The sequence below is a fragment of the Nerophis ophidion genome, linkage group LG21 (assembly GCF_033978795.1).
Source record: "Nerophis ophidion isolate RoL-2023_Sa linkage group LG21, RoL_Noph_v1.0, whole genome shotgun sequence".
In the NCBI taxonomy this organism is placed as follows: domain Eukaryota; kingdom Metazoa; phylum Chordata; class Actinopteri; order Syngnathiformes; family Syngnathidae; genus Nerophis; species Nerophis ophidion.
In genome coordinates, this window is record NC_084631.1 from 43,397,544 (window position 1) to 43,416,231 (window position 18,688).

The 18,688-nt window shown below is 33.6% G+C and overlaps 1 protein-coding gene across 1 annotated transcript; it reads right to left on the bottom strand.

Moving 5' to 3' along the window:
• Positions 1–512: 512 nt before the first annotated feature.
• Positions 513–12,209, bottom strand: LOC133540153 (uncharacterized). Its single transcript, XM_061882696.1, has 3 exons — positions 11,750–12,209; positions 1,938–2,347; positions 513–1,831 (listed from the first exon to the last, which is right to left on the bottom strand). Exons 1-3 carry the CDS (start codon positions 11,812–11,814, stop codon positions 1,602–1,604), a joined length of 705 nt encoding a protein of 234 aa, XP_061738680.1. The 5' UTR covers positions 11,815–12,209; the 3' UTR covers positions 513–1,601.
• Between the last annotated feature and the right edge of the window lie 6,479 nt (positions 12,210–18,688).

Sequence of the window (18,688 nt, forward strand, 5' to 3'; positions counted from 1 at the left end):
ATAACAATAATAATGCAAATCAAATGTAATGCTTTTTAATGCCATTTTGTTGCTACTTCAAAAAATGTAATGCCCATGTGCGACTGCATTTAGTTGTTTTTCTTACATCATCAAAAGCTTCCAATGATCTGTATACACACAGTTGCAAGCATTAGACAAGTAAATGAGTTGAAAAGTTGACATGAACTGTTACTATCTAGTGTATTAGAATTGGATTACAAAGCTGTTTCATTGGAGAATGCATTTTTATTGATTTATTTTTGTGGAGTAGCATCTGGTGTTTTGACTGTGTGCGTGGCCGTAGACAATCGCTCATTAAAAGGTTCGACTATCCAAAATATTAAAGGAGAACTGCACTTAAAGCCTCTAAACAAACATCCCATTCTGCATCAGATGATCAATATAATATACCCATTAGCCATTTATTTAGTTGTGTCTGTTTGAAACATGCTGTAAGTATATATATATATATATATATATATATATATATATATATTCTCTGAAATGATGACTTATAACAGCCACAAAGCATTTTTAATCAGGATACAATTTGTTTTCAAATAGTTCAAAGGTTTTATGGAAAAATAAATGAACATCATACTAGGATTGCAAATGATGCATGTGTTTGGAAATGGATGATGGATTTAAACATTTGAGAAAAATACAGAATAATATTGGTAAAAATGCCAATCAAATGCATTTGAAAAAAGCTATAGCAATGAAACATATTGCATTTCTTGTATTTACACCCTCTCTGTTGTTTCAAATGTTTACAGTAAACAGCAAGTATGTATCAAGTGTCCGGCAGCTGAAGGAACTTGTATTCATTTATTGTGGGAATGTCAGAGAATGAAATAGTTGTGGTCTGCTGTGAAAATGGCCTCTTTTGTCCATCCTAGGCTAGCGTAGATCACTTGAGGGAATTGCGTCACAACAGTTGCTAATGTTAGGCAAGTTAGCTCATATGTGTTGAAGTGGAGATGATTGAAATAAACGACTCCGTGTCGGCTCAGCTTCTCCATTATCCTGACATGGTGTCACAGTTAAGGACTACACGCCTACAGTGACCAAAGAATGGAAAAGTTTATGTTTCATTTTGCTTGATTGAAGCAGTGCTTTTGTCGTGTTCCCACCTTACAATACCTCTTGTATGCAGTTCAAAAAAGAAACGACTGTAACCTTCTTAAGTTCATTTTCCTTTACCGTTTGACATATTGACTGTCCGCCATGTCCTACAATCATATTCCCTTTTTTAAATGCCTCATTTAATGCTTTTTTATTGCCCTTTAAAGCCTTCATTTACGCAAAACCATTAATACACACAACCACACTTCAAGTTGATGGACATCAGACTATATTGCTCATCATAACGCTAGTTTTGAGTGGATAACAAATTGTAATGATGTAACATTCAGTTATGCTTCCAGTCTGCTGTAATCGAAAAGGGATCAACATTTCTCATATTGAACTTCTATTTCATTATTGTGACCCAATTTTGGCCTGAAAACACCCTCTGTTTGGGAAAACTTACTAAGGATTCCTTCCACTTTTTTCCGCTTAAGGATGCGCTTTGGTGTTCCTGCAGGTTTGTTTCCAGGGCGTCAAAAAGGGACAGCATTTTGACACTCCTCTACTGTAGAAAAAAGAGGTCCAAATAAAGGCATACATTTGGGCTCTGCAGCATGTCTCATGGCAGCAAGGCGGAACAATGATATGAATACGCCGCTCTCAGGAAAGAGCTCTTGCTGGCCCGATTGTTGAGGAGGGCCGTCGCTGTATTTGTCTCCAACCAAGTCGCAGAGAGTTTGAAGTACTCTGACTTGGACCGGATCTGAAAGGGAAAAAAGAGCACAAACAATAGCAGAAGGAGAAAATGTGTTCAAAGCCCAATCACAAGTTGAAGTCAACAAAACAATGACATCATGAATGCTACTTACCTATTTTCAAGAGGACTTCTTCAATTCCTTCTTTTTCTGCCCACATTTTTTCCAACTCCTCCCTACATCCATCACATGGCGTCCATGATTTTTCTGCCTGTGGTTGATAACAGATAGTGTCCTCAATAGATGGGTTGCCTGCATCTCTCCTGTCTGGTGCCAGGAAAGCTGCCTTTTTATTCTCAGGTGGATTCAGGTAGCAAGCTATTGTGTACGCCGGGTGAAGGACCATAGGTGTGGACATTTGGTGATGGGCCAGCGGTGTGGGGATGGGAGGGGTGTACAGCCTCCATAGAGTGATCAAACTTGGCTGCTGAGGCCATTGGTTGATGGGCAGGATGCATGGTCTTCGTAGGGAAATGGACCTTTGATGTGGAGACCATATGGCAGGGGTGTCCAAACTTTTTCCACTGAAAAATCAAAGCAAGCGGGGGCCATTTTCATATTTTTGATTTGAAAAACCAATACAATATATGTATCAAAAATATACATTTAGGCCTCCACTCAGTTAGGGTTTTGGTCCAAAAAATATATTAAAAATGTGTCATTATTCAGTATTATTAGTATTGTTTTCATTATTATTCATGTTTTAAATCTCTAGATCAACATTAGGGAAAAAATGGAAAAAACAGAAAATATGCAATATTTTCATTCAATAACTTTTTGAGGTGGAATATTTGAGATGATATAATAATTGAAGCCTTCATTTTGGATTTTGATTCATTATTATTTTTGGAGCAACGACACTTCAAAACAAATCACACTAAAATAATTGGGGATCGAAAAGTGTCCTACTCATTAAAGTGTTAAAAAATAAATCATACATTTTTTTACTGTTTACTGTCGATGCATCAGTGTTGTCGGGTCTCCCCCTAATTATCATTCAGAATAACCAGGAATTGAGATATTGCACAGGCAGCCCATGCATACTGTGCCCTCTGGGCAACAGTAGCAATGGAATGCCCAGTCACCTGGGAGTCTGGCCGCATAGTCGTTATAGATGTTCAACCAACCTTTTTAAGTTACGGTTGGGTAGTTAACATGGGCGCCGATTGCATCGAACCTTGATAGCAGTTCAGCAAACCATTTTAAGTTACAGTTTTAACAAGTACCAAACGTTGAAACCGTGAGTCAGGATGGTGTGTGGAAAAGCTAAATGCCCGTGTCAGTCTCCCTGATAATAAAATTGTGAAAGCAAACTTTATGACGAATGCTCTATTAAAATGTGACATTCGATATTGGTTTTACCATCGACTGGTGATTTTAATATGCTGCCCAGACAGCTAAGTAGACCGTCAATGTTCTATTGATAGCAAAACCCTTGGACTCTGAAAGTTGTAACATGTTGAAAACTGTGAAAAGAGTAGTCGCTGCAAAGAAGGCTTTGTAGAAGCAAGAATTTTGGAAAATCCTGGACTTTCCAAAATGGTGTAATAGGTTAAAAAATGTGGAAACATTGTATTGTTGTACCGCTATTTGTAGTTATTTTCCTTTTTTATTAAACATTTAAAAGTAAATGAGGCCTTTTCCTTTTTTATTAAACATTTAAAAGTAAATGAGGCCATTCCTGAAGGAATTGTGTACGAATGCTCCAATGCTGGGAGACTGACACAGGCATTTTGCTTTTACACACACCATTCTGACCCACGGTTTCAACATTTGGTACTTCTTAAAACCGCAACTTAAAAGGGTTGGCTAAACAGCTACTAAGGTACGAGGCAATTGGCGCCCATGTTAACTACCCAACCGTAACTTAAAAAGGTTGGTTGAACAGCTATAAGGACTACGCAGCCAGTCTGCGGCCGGGCAGACCTTCGCTGCTGTTGCCCGGAGGGCACAGCATGCATGGGCTGCCCGGGCTCCTTGTGTTTTCTTTCTACTTACTAAATATAATATTTCTGTTCCAAACAGCATCACTGATGTCAACGGCAACATTTGATGATCATTTGAAAAATTAATAATCCTGCGGTATAGGCATCTTTGGCAGGAGGTGTCTTCTGCCAAGGCATTTACTCTCCTGAAAGAATAAATAAAGTAGTATCTAATCTAAATTTATTGATGTCTTGGACAATTTTTCAATCGGTGGAGAATTATTGAAATAATAACATGTTGAAATGACAAATTGTAATACGGAATTTCGGGGAAAACAGAGAATTTTTCCACTTCTTATGCAGAAGAAAGCTTCGACGGTGGAACAGTTAAAACGCGTTGAAAAATGTGGAAGGAGTAGTCGCCAGAAAAAGCTATAGCACAAGTATTGTGCGGCTGAATCAAGTTCGTTTTTGGGAATTTTTGCGTAAGGCCCCCCCCTTACGACATTCTCGAGAATTTCTTTTTTCCAAAATTATGCATTTTCTGCCCTTTTTGGGTTTTATCGGCACTTCTGAAGAGGTTTTGAGACATTTCCTACAACTATAGCACAAGTATTGTGCGACTGAAGCAAGTTCGTTTTTGGGGATTTTTGCGTAAGGCCCCCCCCCCTTACGACATTTTCGTGAAATAAAGTTTTCCAAAAATATGCATTTTCTGCCCTTTTTGGGTTTTGTCGGCACTTCTGAAGAAGTTTTGAGACATTTCCTACAACTATAGAACAAGTATTGTGCTGCTGAAGAAAGTTCGTTTTTGGGAATTTTTGTGTAAGGCCCCTTTACGACATTTTCGAGAAAAAAAGTTTTCCAAAAATATGCATTTTCTGCCCTTTTTGGATTTTGTCGGCACTTCTGAAGAGGTTTTGAGACATTTCCTACAACTATAGCACAAGTATTGTGCGACTGAAGAAAGTTCGTTTTTGTGAATTTTTGCGTAAGGCCCCCCCCCCCCCTTACGACATTTTCGAGAAAAAAAGTTTTCCAAAAATATGCATTTTCTGCCCTTTTTGGATTTTGTCGGCACTTCTGAAGAGGTTTTGAGACATTTCCTACAACTATAGCACAAGTATTGTGCGGCTGAAGAAAGTTCGAAGGTGGAATGGTTTGAATAGGTTAAAACTTCGAAAAGTTGTATTGTTGTATCTTTAATTGTCATTATTTATTTTTTTTATTTTTTATTAAACATTAAAAACTAGATGAGGCAATTCCTGAAGGAATTGCGTGTGATTGCTCCAATGCTGATGATGAACTGAAATCCCGAAATTATTTTAGCATTGTTGAAATCAAGCACACAATTCCTGAAGAGTCTGAAAATTTTGAAGTTGGAACAGTTGGAATCAGATGGAATAAGTGGAACTTTGAAGGATGTCCCATTGATTTCAATAGGAATTTCCCCCAAACCTTAGTCCAACCCTTTTAAGTTACGGTTTGGTAGTTAACATGGACTACGATTGAAACCGTGATTCAGGATGGTGTGTGGAAAAGTTAAATTCCTGTGTCAAATGTCCAGACCACAAACAACAAGATTAAATAAATGTCTGTTGAAAAGTAATACTGAATTTGTCATTTGACTGGGGGTTCTGTTTGATTGATTTGTCAAAAAGTCTTTGACAGTAAAGAAGACTGCCTATGTCCAGTGTAGATTAAAGTCTTGACATTACCTGACCTGTGTGATTGTTAGTGATGGGTTGATGAGGCGTTGCACAGCCTTTTGACACATTTATAGACTGTATTGATCCTGTGTCACTAAATACTGACATCTGCTGGACATTAAAATTCCCTACAGGAAATCTATGGACCAACTCAACTGACACTGATTTTATGACCTAGTATATACAATAATATAAACCAAGTCATTGAATTTCATTTAGGATTATTTCATAACAAAACTGTAGTAGTTAACATAAAAACTATAGTAGTTAATAACATAAAATTGTTGTAATTAACATAAAAACGATAGTAATTAACATAAGAAACGATAGTAGTTAACATAAAACTATAGTAAACATAAAAACTATAGGAGTTAACTTCAAAAGTCTAGTAGTTAATAACAAAACTATAGTAGTTAACATAAAACTATTATTTCACACAAAACTATAGTAGTTAACAAAAACTATCATAGTTAGCATAACTAATAGTTAATAACAAAACTATAGTAATTAATAACATACTGTCAAGCTATAGTAGTTAATAACATAAAATGTACAATAGTTAACATAAAACTATAGTAGTTAAAAACAAAACTATACAATATTAGTTGATATAAAACGATAGTAGTTAACATAAAAACGATAGTAGTTAACATAAAAAATGTAATTGTTAACATAAAAACTATAGGAGTTAACTTAAAAAGTCTAGTAGTTAATAACAAAACTATAGTAGTTAACATAAAAACTATAGTAGTTAACATAAAAACTATAGTAGTTAATAACATAAAATTGTTGTAGTTAACATAAAAACGATAGTAGTTAACATAAAAAATGTAATAGTTAACATAAAAACTATAGGAGTTAACTTAAAAAGTCTAGTAGTTAATAACAAAACTATAGTAGTTAACATAAAAACTATAGTAGTTAATAACATAAAATTGTTGTAGTTAACATAGAAACGATAGTAATTAACATAAAAACGATAGTAGTTAACATAAAACTATAGTAAACATAAAAACTATAGGAGTTAACTTCAAATGTCTAGTAGTTAATAACAAAACTATAGTAGTTAACATAAAACTATATTATTTCACACAAAACTATAGTAGTTAACAAAAACTATCATAGTTAGCAAAACTAATAGTTAATAACAAAACTATAGTAAATAATAACATACTGTCAAGCTATAGTAGTTAATAACATAAAATGTATAATAGTTAACATAAAACTATAGTAGTTAAAAACAAAACTATACAATAGTAGTTGATATAAAAACGATAGTAGTTAACAAAAACAATAGTAGTTAAAATAAAAAAAATGTAATAGTTAACATAAAAACTGTAGGAGTTAACTTAAAAAGTCTAGTAGTTAATAACAAAACTATAGTAGCTAACATAAAAACTATAGTAGTTAATATAAAATGTAAAATAGTTAACATAAAACTATAGTAGTTCAAAACAAAACTATACAATAGTAGTTGATATAAAAACGATAGTAGTTAACATAAAAACGATAGTAGTTAACATAAAGAATGTAATAGTTAACATAAAAACTATAGGAGTTAACTTAAAAAGTCTAGTAGTTAATAACAAACCTATAGTACTTAACATAAAAACTATAGTAGTTAATAACATAAAATTGTTGTAGTTAACATAAAAACGATAGTAATTAACACAAAAAACGATAGTAGTTAACATAAAACTATAGTAAACATAAAAACTTGTAGGAGTTAACTCAAAAAATATTTTAGTTAATAACAAAACTGTAGTAGTTAACATAAAACTATATTATTTCACATAAAACTATAGTAGTTAACAAAAACTATAGTAGTTAACATAAAAACAATAGTAGTTGAAAACAAAATTTTAGTAGTTAAAACTATAGCAGTTAACATAAAAACTATAACAATTAATACAACTAGAGTAGTTAATAACAAAACTGTAGTAGTTAACATAAAACTACAGTAGTTATTAACATAAAAACTATAGTAGTAAACATAAATCTATAGTAGTTAACATAAAAACTATAGTAGTTAATAACAAAAACTATAGTAGTTAATCACATAAAAACTATAGTAGTTAACATAAAACTACAGTAGTTATTAACATAAAAACTATAGTAGTAAACATAAATCTATAGTAGTTAACATAAAAACTATAGTAGTTAATAACATAAAAACTATAGTAGTTAATAACAAAAAACTATAGTAGTTAACATAAAAGCTATTGCAATTAATAACATAAAGCTATAGTAGTTAATAACCAGAGGTGGGTAGAGGAGCCAGAAATTGTACTCAAGTAAGAGTACTGTTACTTTACAGATGTATTACTCAAGTAAAAGTAAGGAGTAGTCACCCAAATATTTACTTGAGTAAAAGTAAAAAGTATGTTGTGAAAAAACTACTCAAGTACTGAGTAACTGATGAGTAACCTGTTTGTTTAATGATTACGGCAACAAGTAATGCACAAAAACATAAAAATAGCAATAAGCAAATTCAGAGCCAGGAATATCTCTTAAGCAACTAAAACAATGATATATATTAAATAATAGTACATTAAAATAAGGCACAATGAGCCACAATAAATTAACATTGATTGAGACTTTTATTATTAGATAGCACAGTACAGTACATATTTTGTACAATTGAGCACTAAATGGTAACACCCCAATAAGTTTTTCAAGGTGTTTAAGTCGGGTCATGTGACCGCCTGGCTCTGTTTGATTGGTCCAAGGTCACCAGTGACTGCATGTGATTGGTGAAACGCTGGCATGTGTAGATTCTACTTGGAAAAACCAAAACAAACATTAACAGATCCATTCAAAAAAAGTAGCGAGTAGCGAGCTGAATGTAGATAAATGGATTGGAGTAAAAGTAGCCTTTCTTCTCTATAAATATACTCAAGTAAAAGTAAAAGTATGTTGCATAAAAACTACTGGTAGAAGTACAATGGATCCCAAAAGTTACTCAAGTAGATGTAACGGAGTAAATGTAGCGCGTTACTACCCACCTCTGATTATATTAGACTACAATTATTTAACATCAGATATTCCACTCAGAAATATTTATGGAGGAACATTTGGAATATTTTGTGTGTTTTCCCTTGAACAAAAAGTTGTTTTAATGACAAAAAATACAATCGAATGAAAATCTATAATTAACTAACTATAATTACATCTGAAGTTGATTTAGATGTGTGTATTTTATATATATATAAAATAGAATGGACTTTGTCATTTTATTTGCATATAAAGAGATGAAGGACTCCAACATAAGGTACAGTAGTGAGAACAAATATGGGCAGAAGAGGTAATAAAGGAGGAACTAACAATTGAAATAAACAGACTACTATCCAATCAAAATAATGAGCAATCCTGTACAATATACAACATTTTATAGGAATACAAAATACTGTACAATACACAGAACAAGACAAGAGTACCCAAGTAATAAATAACAATCATTGTCGGACATATTGCACTGGAAAGGTAGTATTGTAGGATATTGGATAGGGCTGATTTATTATTATTATTATTATAAGTTAGAGTTCAACATGGTGACAGCTCTGGGAAATAAGCTGTTTCTTCTGCCTCTGATGCACCTGCCCCATGGTAGCAGGTGGAAGCCATACATCTATATATATATACATACATATGTATATATGGATGCATATATGTATATACTGTATATGTATATGTATGCATATATATACACATGTATATATACACACATATATATATATATATATATATGTATATGTATATATATATATATATACATGTATATATATATATATATATATATATACATATACATACATACATACACACATATATATATATATATATATATATATATATATATGAAGATGATCTGTAGCTGGTTCACTAAAATGATTTGGGATTCAAATGAAATATTCCATTTTGAATATATTGGAGGAACATTTTGCATATTTTTGTGTGTTTCCTGTAAAAGGAATTACTAATTAAATATTCCCCTCAAGGTGATATATATATTGCATATTTCTTCCATGAACAAAACATAAAAGGCATAAAGCAAAAATATTAAAACCTTATATTGACGGAGCCAACGTTAGATAAGAATTTAAGCATTAAAAAAACACTTTAATGACTGAGACACCTTTGGGTCCTCGGGGCAAAACTTGAGGGAAGCCTTGAAGCTTACAAAAAAAAATAATAATAATAAATAAAAAACATTGGTTTTGAAAATGAAAAAGTTTGAGATGCTTTGATTTCTAAAAAGGTTTAGAGAGCCCTAGTTTAAGTTCCTGTTTCTATGAGCCAACATTTGACTTCCTGGCATAAACAACACATGACTACTGCTGTTATTAGCATCATTATTAATATTATTATCATGATCTATTTCATTCTTTTCTCCCTTCCTTGCACACAAACTGTAGCATCATGTGTGCACACTTCCTGCTCGCACTCTAAATGTTGTTTTACACTTAAGCAGACACCCGCGGGATCATTAGTCTGATTAGCAACAAATAAACTCACAGCCACAACAACCAATTGACTTGTGCTGCACACACACACACACACACACACACACACACACACACACACACACACACACACACACACACACACACACACACACACACACACACACACACACACACACACACACACTAGCATCTCTGAAGAGAAAAGTTTGCAAGATTGATGAGAAAAATAATCATTTTCAGGTTGCAAATATTGACAATCCATAAACTTGCATAGGAGGAATGCATTTATCAATATAATATATATATATAATTTGTAATATTGTTTGATTAAGTTACTTTTGTTTTTTATGCATTTTGGGGAATTGATTTATTTTAATATAATAAATAATTACATCTTGCATATTATTGGCATGTAAACAAAGATTTGTTAAAAAAAAGAGAAAAGAAACCAATTGGGCAGATTTTGCCTCACATTTAGGATGATTGCATTTCATGTTGTGAGAAGACAATATCGTGACAAATTGTACACATTTGTCTAATTCCTTCTCCTGGGATAATAACAGTTCATTATCTGTATGCAGCAACACACACAAAAACACACAAAAACACACAAACCATTACACAGCTTTCACATTATATGGAAAAAAAAAAAAACACACAAAAAAAATTAAAGTACCAATGATTGTCACACACACACACGCACACACACACACACACACACACACACACACACACACACACACACACACACACAGGAGGTGTGGCGAAATTATTATTAATTATTTAAAAAAATAATTATATAATGGAACCATTGAAATAAGCTTAGATTATATTAAATTAATCAAATAGTTAAATCAATCATAAATAATTATTTGAATCATTAAATCATTTGATTCACTAAATTAAATATTAGATCATTGAATCAATACTTAAATGAATCAATAAATAATCAAAGTATTCATTAAACAAGTATTTGAATCATAAATTAAATATTAATACTTAAATAATTAAATATTGATACTTAAATAATTAATATTAATAATATTTAATACTTACTTAAATCATTAAAATAAGTGATTAAATTGTGAAATTAAATTAAATACATAACGCATTAAAATAATCATTATTTGATCATTAAATTAAATGTAAAAATGTAATGTAATCATTACTTGAATCATTAAATGATTAATTATCCAAATCATAATAAATAAATGAAATCGTGATATATGCTTCAATTTTTAATTTAATCAAAGAGTTAAAGCATGTTTGAATCATTAAATAATTTGACTCATTAAATTAAATATGACATCATTGAATCAATACTTAATTTGATCAATAAATAATTAAATTAAACAATTTGAATCATTAAATTAAATATTACACCATTAAATCATTAAATAATTAATTAAATTGTGAAAATACATATCACATTAAATTAATCATTATTTGTATCATTAAATATTAAAACCATAATTTAATCATTACTTCAACCATTAAATAATTAAATCAATAATTTCTTAAATCATTACATAAATAAATCATTAAATTGTAATTCATAATTAAATAAATTAATGTTTCCTATGATACAATTTATTTAATAACAATAATTAATGACACATTTAACTCATTATTTAAATGTGTTCAGATTTATTCAACATTTAGATTATTTTGTCTCTTCTTTTGCAGTTTTTCAGCCATGAATATTATTCCTTTAAGACTAGTTGTCCTTCTTCTTGTCTCCGAGACATCTTTCATTGCATGTCACTCATTTAAACGGGTGTACTGTCGCTTTAAGACAAGTCACCTCTTTCACAGTTTGCACTCACCTCAGGTATGACGTCACTTCTAGTCCTTCTTCTTGTTGGAAGTGCTGCCTCAAACATGTCCTCATCTTCTTCTTCTTGTTGGAAGTGCTGCCTCAAACATGTCCTCATCTTCTTCTTGTTGGAAGTGCTGCCTCAAACATGTCCTCATCTTCTTCTTGTTGGAAGTGCTGCCTCAAACATGTCCTCATCTTCTTCTTGTTGGAAGTGCTGCCTCAAACATGTCCTCATCTTCTTCTTGTTGGAAGTGCTGCCTCAAACATGTCCTCATCTTCTTCTTGTTGGAAGTGCTGCCTCAAACATGTCCTCATCTTCTTCTTCTTGTTGGAAGTGCTGCCTCAAACATGTCCTCATCTTCTTCTTGTTGGAAGTGCTGCCTCAAACATGTCCTCATCTTCTTCTTGTTGGAAGTGCTGCCTCAAACATGTCCTCATCTTCTTCTTGTTGGAAGTGCTGCCTTAAAAAAAAGTCCTCATCTTCTTCTTGTTGGAAGTGCTGCCTTAAAAAAAAGTCCTCATCTTCTTCTTGTTGGAAGTGCTGCCTCAAACATGTCCTCATCTTCTTCTTCTTGTTGGAAGTGCTGCCTCAAACATGTCCTCATCTTCTTCTTGTTGGAAGTGCTGCCTTAAAAAAAAGTCCTCATCTTCTTCTTGTTGGAAGTGCTGCCTCAAACATGTCCTCATCTTCTTCTTGTTGGAAGTGCTGCCTCAAACATGTCCTCATCTTCTTCTTGTTGGAAGTGCTGCCTTAAAAAAAGTCCTCATCTTCTTCTTGTTGGAAGTGCTGCCTCAAACATGTCCTCATCTTCTTCTTGTTGGAAGTGCTGCCTTAAAAAAAAGTCCTCATCTTCTTCTTGTTGGAAGTGCTGCCTCAAATATGTCCTCATCTTCTTCTTGTTGGAAGTGCTGCCTCAAACATGTCCTCATCTTCTTCTTGTTGGAAGTGCTGCCTCAAACATGTCCTCATCTTCTTCTTGTTGGAAGTGCTGCCTCAAACATGTCCTCATCTTCTTCTTGTTGGAAGTGCTGCCTCAAACATGTCCTCATCTTCTTCTTGTTGGAAGTGCTGCCTCAAACATGTCCTCATCTTCTTCTTGTTGGAAGTGCTGCCTTAAAAAAAAGTCCTCATCTTCTTCTTGTAGGAAGTGCTGCCTCAAACATGTCCTCATCTTCTTCTTGTTGGAAGTGCTGCCTCAAACATGTCCTCATCTTCTTCTTGTTGGAAGTGCTGCCTTAAAAAAAGTCCTCATCTTCTTCTTGTTGGAAGTGCTGCCTCAAACATGTCCTCATCTTCTTCTTGTTGGAAGTGCTGCCTTAAAAAAAAGTCCTCATCTTCTTCTTGTTGGAAGTGCTGCCTCAAACATGTCCTCATCTTCTTCTTGTTGGAAGTGCTGCCTCAAACATGTCCTCATCTTCTTCTTGTTGGAAGTGCTGCCTCAAACATGTCCTCATCTTCTTCTTGTTGGAAGTGCTGCCTCAAACATGTCCTCATCTTCTTCTTGTTGGAAGTGCTGCCTCAAACATGTCCTCATCTTCTTCTTGTTGGAAGTGCTGCCTCAAACATGTCCTTATCTTCTTCTTGTTGGAAGTGCTGCCTTAAAAAAAGTCCTCATCTTGTCATGCAGGTGGAACACAAACACTTCTTAAACGCCACCAAATATTTACTTCTCTTTCTCCTCAATAAATCCACATTATTCTTCCCTTCTTTCCTTCTTTTCCAGGGGGATGGAGCTTTTTTCTTCCCTTGTAAAGCAAACACAAAAGCAAACACATGAACTCCCAGCTAATACCTGTAATCCCCCACACCTGTGCGTGTGTGACCAACACTACACTGCCCCCTGTGGACACATGATGTAATGACATCAACACACACACAATCATCTGCATTTTTTTGTACTCAATCAACAAAGAATTATATATTCAGTGTAAAAAAATGCAATGTATAAAAATTCAGTGTAAAAAAATTCAGTACAAAAAATTGGTGTAAAAAAATTCAGTGTATTAAAATTCAGAGTATAAAAATGTAGCGTCAAAAAAATTCAGTGTAAAAATATTCAACATAAAAAAAAATCAGTGCAAAAAATTCAGCGTAAAACAATTCAGTGGTAAAAATGTCAGTGCACAAAAATTCAGTGTGTAAAAAATCAGGGTAAAAAAATGCAATGTAAAAAAAAAGTATTTGTAAAGAAATTCAGTGTATAAATATTTGATGTAAAAAATATCAGTATATAAAAATTTAGTGTATGATTTCTGCGTAAAGAAAATTAGGTGTGAAAAATTTCAGCGTAAAAAATGCTTTGTCTATAAATACTCATAGTAAAAATTTCAGCGTATAAAATTTTGGTGTATAAAAATTCAGCGTAAAAAAAATCAGTGTAAAAAAATAAATGTGAAAAAAATTCAGTGCAAAAAAAAATTCTGTGTGTAAAAATTGACTGTAAATAATTTCAGTGCATAAAAATTCAGTGAAAAAAATGTCAGCGTATAAAAGTGTTGTGTTATAAAAATTCAGGGTGTAAAAATTCAGCATAAAAAAAATTCAGTGTAAAAAAATTCAGCTTGATAAAAATTTAGTGTAAAAAATTTTAGTGAATAAAAAGTCAGTGTGTAAAAATTCAGTGTAAAAAAATTCAATGTATAAAAATTAAGTGTAAAAAAAGTATTTGTAAATAAATTCAGTGTATAAATATTTAATGTAAAAAAAAATCAGTATATAAAAATTTAGTGTATGATTTCAGCGTAAAGAAAATTAGGTGTGAAAAATTTCAGCGTAAAAAATTCTGTGTATAAAAATTTGGTGTATAAAAATTCAGCGTAAAAAAAAATCAGTGTGAAAAAACGAATGTGAAAAAAATTCAGTGCAAAAAAAATTCTGTGTAGAAATTGAGTGTAAAAAATTTCAGTGCATAAAAATTCAGTGAAAACAATTTCGGCGTATAAAAGTGTTGTGTATAAAGTTTTAGGGTATAAAAATTCAGCATAAAAAAAATTCTGTGTAAAAAAATTCAATGTAAAAAAATTCAGCTTGAAAAAAATTCAGTGTAAAAAATTTCAGTGCATAAAAATGATGTCAACGGCAACATTTGATGATCATTTGAAAAATTAAAAATCCTGCGGTATAGGCATCTTTGGCAGGAGGTGTCTTCTGCCAAGGCATTTACTCTCCTGAAGGAATAAATAAAGTAGTATCTAATCTAAATTTATTGATGTCTTGGACAATTTTTCAATCGGTGGAGAATTGTTGAAGTAATAACATGTTGAAATGACAAATGGTAATACGGAATTTCGGGAAAACAGAGAATTTTTCCACTTCTTATGCAGAAGAAAGCTTCGACGGTGGAAAAGTTAAAACGCGTTGAAAAATGTGGAAGGTGTAGTCGCCAGAAAAAGGGTGGAAATAGGGCTTCGGAAAAGCAGGAATTCTGGAAAATCCTCAACTTTTTTTGACAAGGAAAAGGGGAAGTTTGAATTTCCAGAATGGTGCAATGAGTCGAAGGTGGAATGGTTTGAATAGGTTAAAACTTCGAAATGTTGTATCTTTTGTCGTTATTTTATTTTTTATTAAACATTAAAAACTAGATGAGGCAATTCCTGATGGAATTGCGTGTGATTGCTCCAATGCTGATGATGAACTGGAATCTCGGAATTATTTTAGCATTGTTGAAATCAAGCACACAACTCCTGAAATTGGAACAGTTGGAATCAGATGGAATAAGTGGAACTTTGAAGGATGTCCCATTGATTTCATTAGGAATTTCCCCAAAACTTAGTCCATGGGTACTGTGCCTATTAGCAATATTAGCAATGACCTGCTAGTCCTTATACTTGTTCAACCAACCCTTTTAAGTTACGGTTTGGTAGTTAACATGGACTACGATTGAAACCGTGATTCAGGATGGTGTGTGGAAAAGTTAAATTCCTGTGTCAAATGTCCAGACCACAAACAACAAGATTAAATAAATGTCTGTTGAAAAGTAATACTGAATTTGTCATTCGACTGGGGGTTCTGTTTGATTGATTTGTCAAAAAGTCTTTGACAGTAAAGAAGACTGCCTATGTCCAGTGTAGATTAAAGTCTTGACATTACCTGACCTGTGTGATTGTTAGTGATGGGTTGATGAGGCGTTGCACAGCCTTTTGACACATTTATAAACTGTATTGATCCTGTGTCACTAAATACTGACATCTGCTAGACATTAAAATTCCCTACAGGAAATCTATGGACCAACTCAACTGACACTGATTTTATGACCTAGTATATCCAATAATATAAACCAAGTCATTGAAATTCATTTAGGATTATTTCATATCTTCATTTAAATAATACTATATTTTTTTAAATACTTTTTAGATACAGTCAATAAATAATGTGAACATGTATCATAACATGGAAATCTAAGAGAACGTGTTGTGAATGAGGATAGTTGTGGACTGGGAATTCTTTTTTTTTTTTACACATGCGCTCTGATTACGCACTATTGATTGATTGATTGAAACTTTTATTAGTAGATTGCACAGTTCAGTACATATTCTGTACAATTGACCACTAAATGGTAACACCCGAATAAGTTTTTCAACTATATTAAGTCGGGGTCGGATTCCACGTTAATCAATTCATGGTAAAAACGTAATGAGTGATCCATCGAGCTGGATTTGAACCAGTGCCCTAAAGAACTCAGCATAAGCTAATACAGCTTTCCACTTTATCAACTGAGCTATCGAAAGGATTAGCTGTTACTGCACACCGACACAGTGTTTGGTTCATTGAGCTCGACGCAGATGTCGATGCATCAGTGTTGTCGGGTCTCCCACTAATTATCGTTCAGAATAACCAGGAATAGAGATATTGCACAGGCAGCCCATGCATACTGTGCCCTCTGGGCAACAGTAGCAATGAAATGCCCAGTCACCTGAGAATCTGGCCGCATAGTCGTTATACCTGCTCAACCAACCTTTTTAAGTTACGGTTGGGTAGTTAACATGGGCGCCTATTGCATCGAACCTTGATAGCTGTTCAGCAAACCATTTTAAGTTACAGTTTTAACAAGTACCAATCGTTGAAACCGTGAGTCAAGATGGTGTGTGGAAAAGCTAAATGCCCTTGTCAGTCTCCCTGATAGTAAAATTGTGAAAGCAAACTTTTTGATGAATGCTCTATTAAAATGCGACATTCGATATTGGTTTTACCATCGACTGGTGATTTTGATGTGCTGCCCAAACAGTGAAGTAGACCGTCAATGTTCTGTTAATAGCAAAACCCTTGGACTCTGAAAGTTGTAACATGTTGAAAACTGAAAAGAGTAATCGCTGCAAAGACTTTGTAGAAGCAAGAATTTTGGAAAATCCTGGACTTTCCAAAATGGTGTAATAGGTTAAAAAATGTGGAACCATTGTATTGTTGTATCTTTATTTATAGTTATTTTCCTTTTTTATTAAACATTTAAAAGTAAATGAGGCCATTCCTGAAGGAATTGTATACGAACGCTCCAATGCTTGGAGACTGACACAGGCATTTTGCTTTTACACACACCATTCTGACCCACGGTTTCAACACTTGGTACTTCTTAAAACCGTAACTTAAAAGGGTTGGCTAAACAGCTACTAAGGTACGAGGCAATTGGCACCCATGTTAACTACCCAACCGTTACTTAAAAAGGTTGGTAGAACAGCTATAAGGACTACGCAGCCAGTCTGCGGCCGGGCAGACCTTCGCTGCTGTTGCCCGGAGGGCACAGCATGCATGGGCTGCCCGGCGGCCGGGCAGACCTTCGCTGCTGTTGCCCGGAGGGCACAGCATGCATGGGCAGACCTTCGCTGCTGTTGCCCGGGCTCCTTGTGTTTTCTTTCTACTTACTAAATATATCATTTCTGTTCCAAACAGCATCACTGATGTCAACGGCAACATTTGAAAAATTAAAAATCCTGCGGTATAGGCATCTTTGGCAGGAGGTGTCTTCTGCCAAGGCATTTACTCTCCTGAAGGAATAAATAAAGTAGTATCTAATCTAAATTTATTGATGTCTTGGACAATTTTTCAATCGGTGGAGAATTGTTGAAGTAATAACATGTTGAAATGACAAATGGTAATACGGAATTTCGGGAAAACAGAGAATTTTTCCACTTCTTATGCAGAAAAAAGCTTCGACGGTGGAACAGTTAAAACACGTTGAAAAATGTGGAAGGAGTAGTCGCCAGAAAAAGGGTGGAAATAGGGCTTCGGAAAAGCAGGAATTCTGGAAAATCCTCAACTTTTTTTGACAAGGAAAAGGGGGAGTTTGAATTTCCAGAATGGTGCAATGAGTCGAAGGTGGAATGGTTTGAATAGGTTAAAACTTCGAAATGTTGTATTGTATCTTTTTTTATCATTATTTTTATTTTTTATTAAACATTAAAAACTAGATGAGGCAATTCCTGAAGGAATTGCGTGTGATTGCCCCAATGCTGATGATGAACTGGAATCCCGGAATTATTTTAGCATTGTTGAAATCAAGCACACGATTCCTGAAGAGTCTGAAAATTTTGAAGTTGGAACAGTTGGAATAAGATGGAATAAGTGGAACTTTGAAGGATGTCCCATTGATTTCAATAGGAATTTCCCCAAAACTTAGTCCATGAGTACTGTGCCTATTAGCAACATTAGCAATGACCTGCGAGTCCTTATACTTGTTCAACCAACCCTTTTAAGTTACGGTTTGGTAGTTAACATGGACTACGATTGAAACCGTGATTCAGGATGGTGTGTGGAAAAGTTAAATTCCTGTGTCAAATGTCCAGACCACAAACAACAAGATTAAATAAATGTCTGTTGAAAAGTAATACTGAATTTGTCATTTGACTGGGGGCTCTGTTTGATTGATTTGTCGAGAAGTCTTTGACAGTAAAGAAGACTGCCTATGTCCAGTGTAGATTAAAGTCTTGACATTACCTGACCTGTGTGATTGTT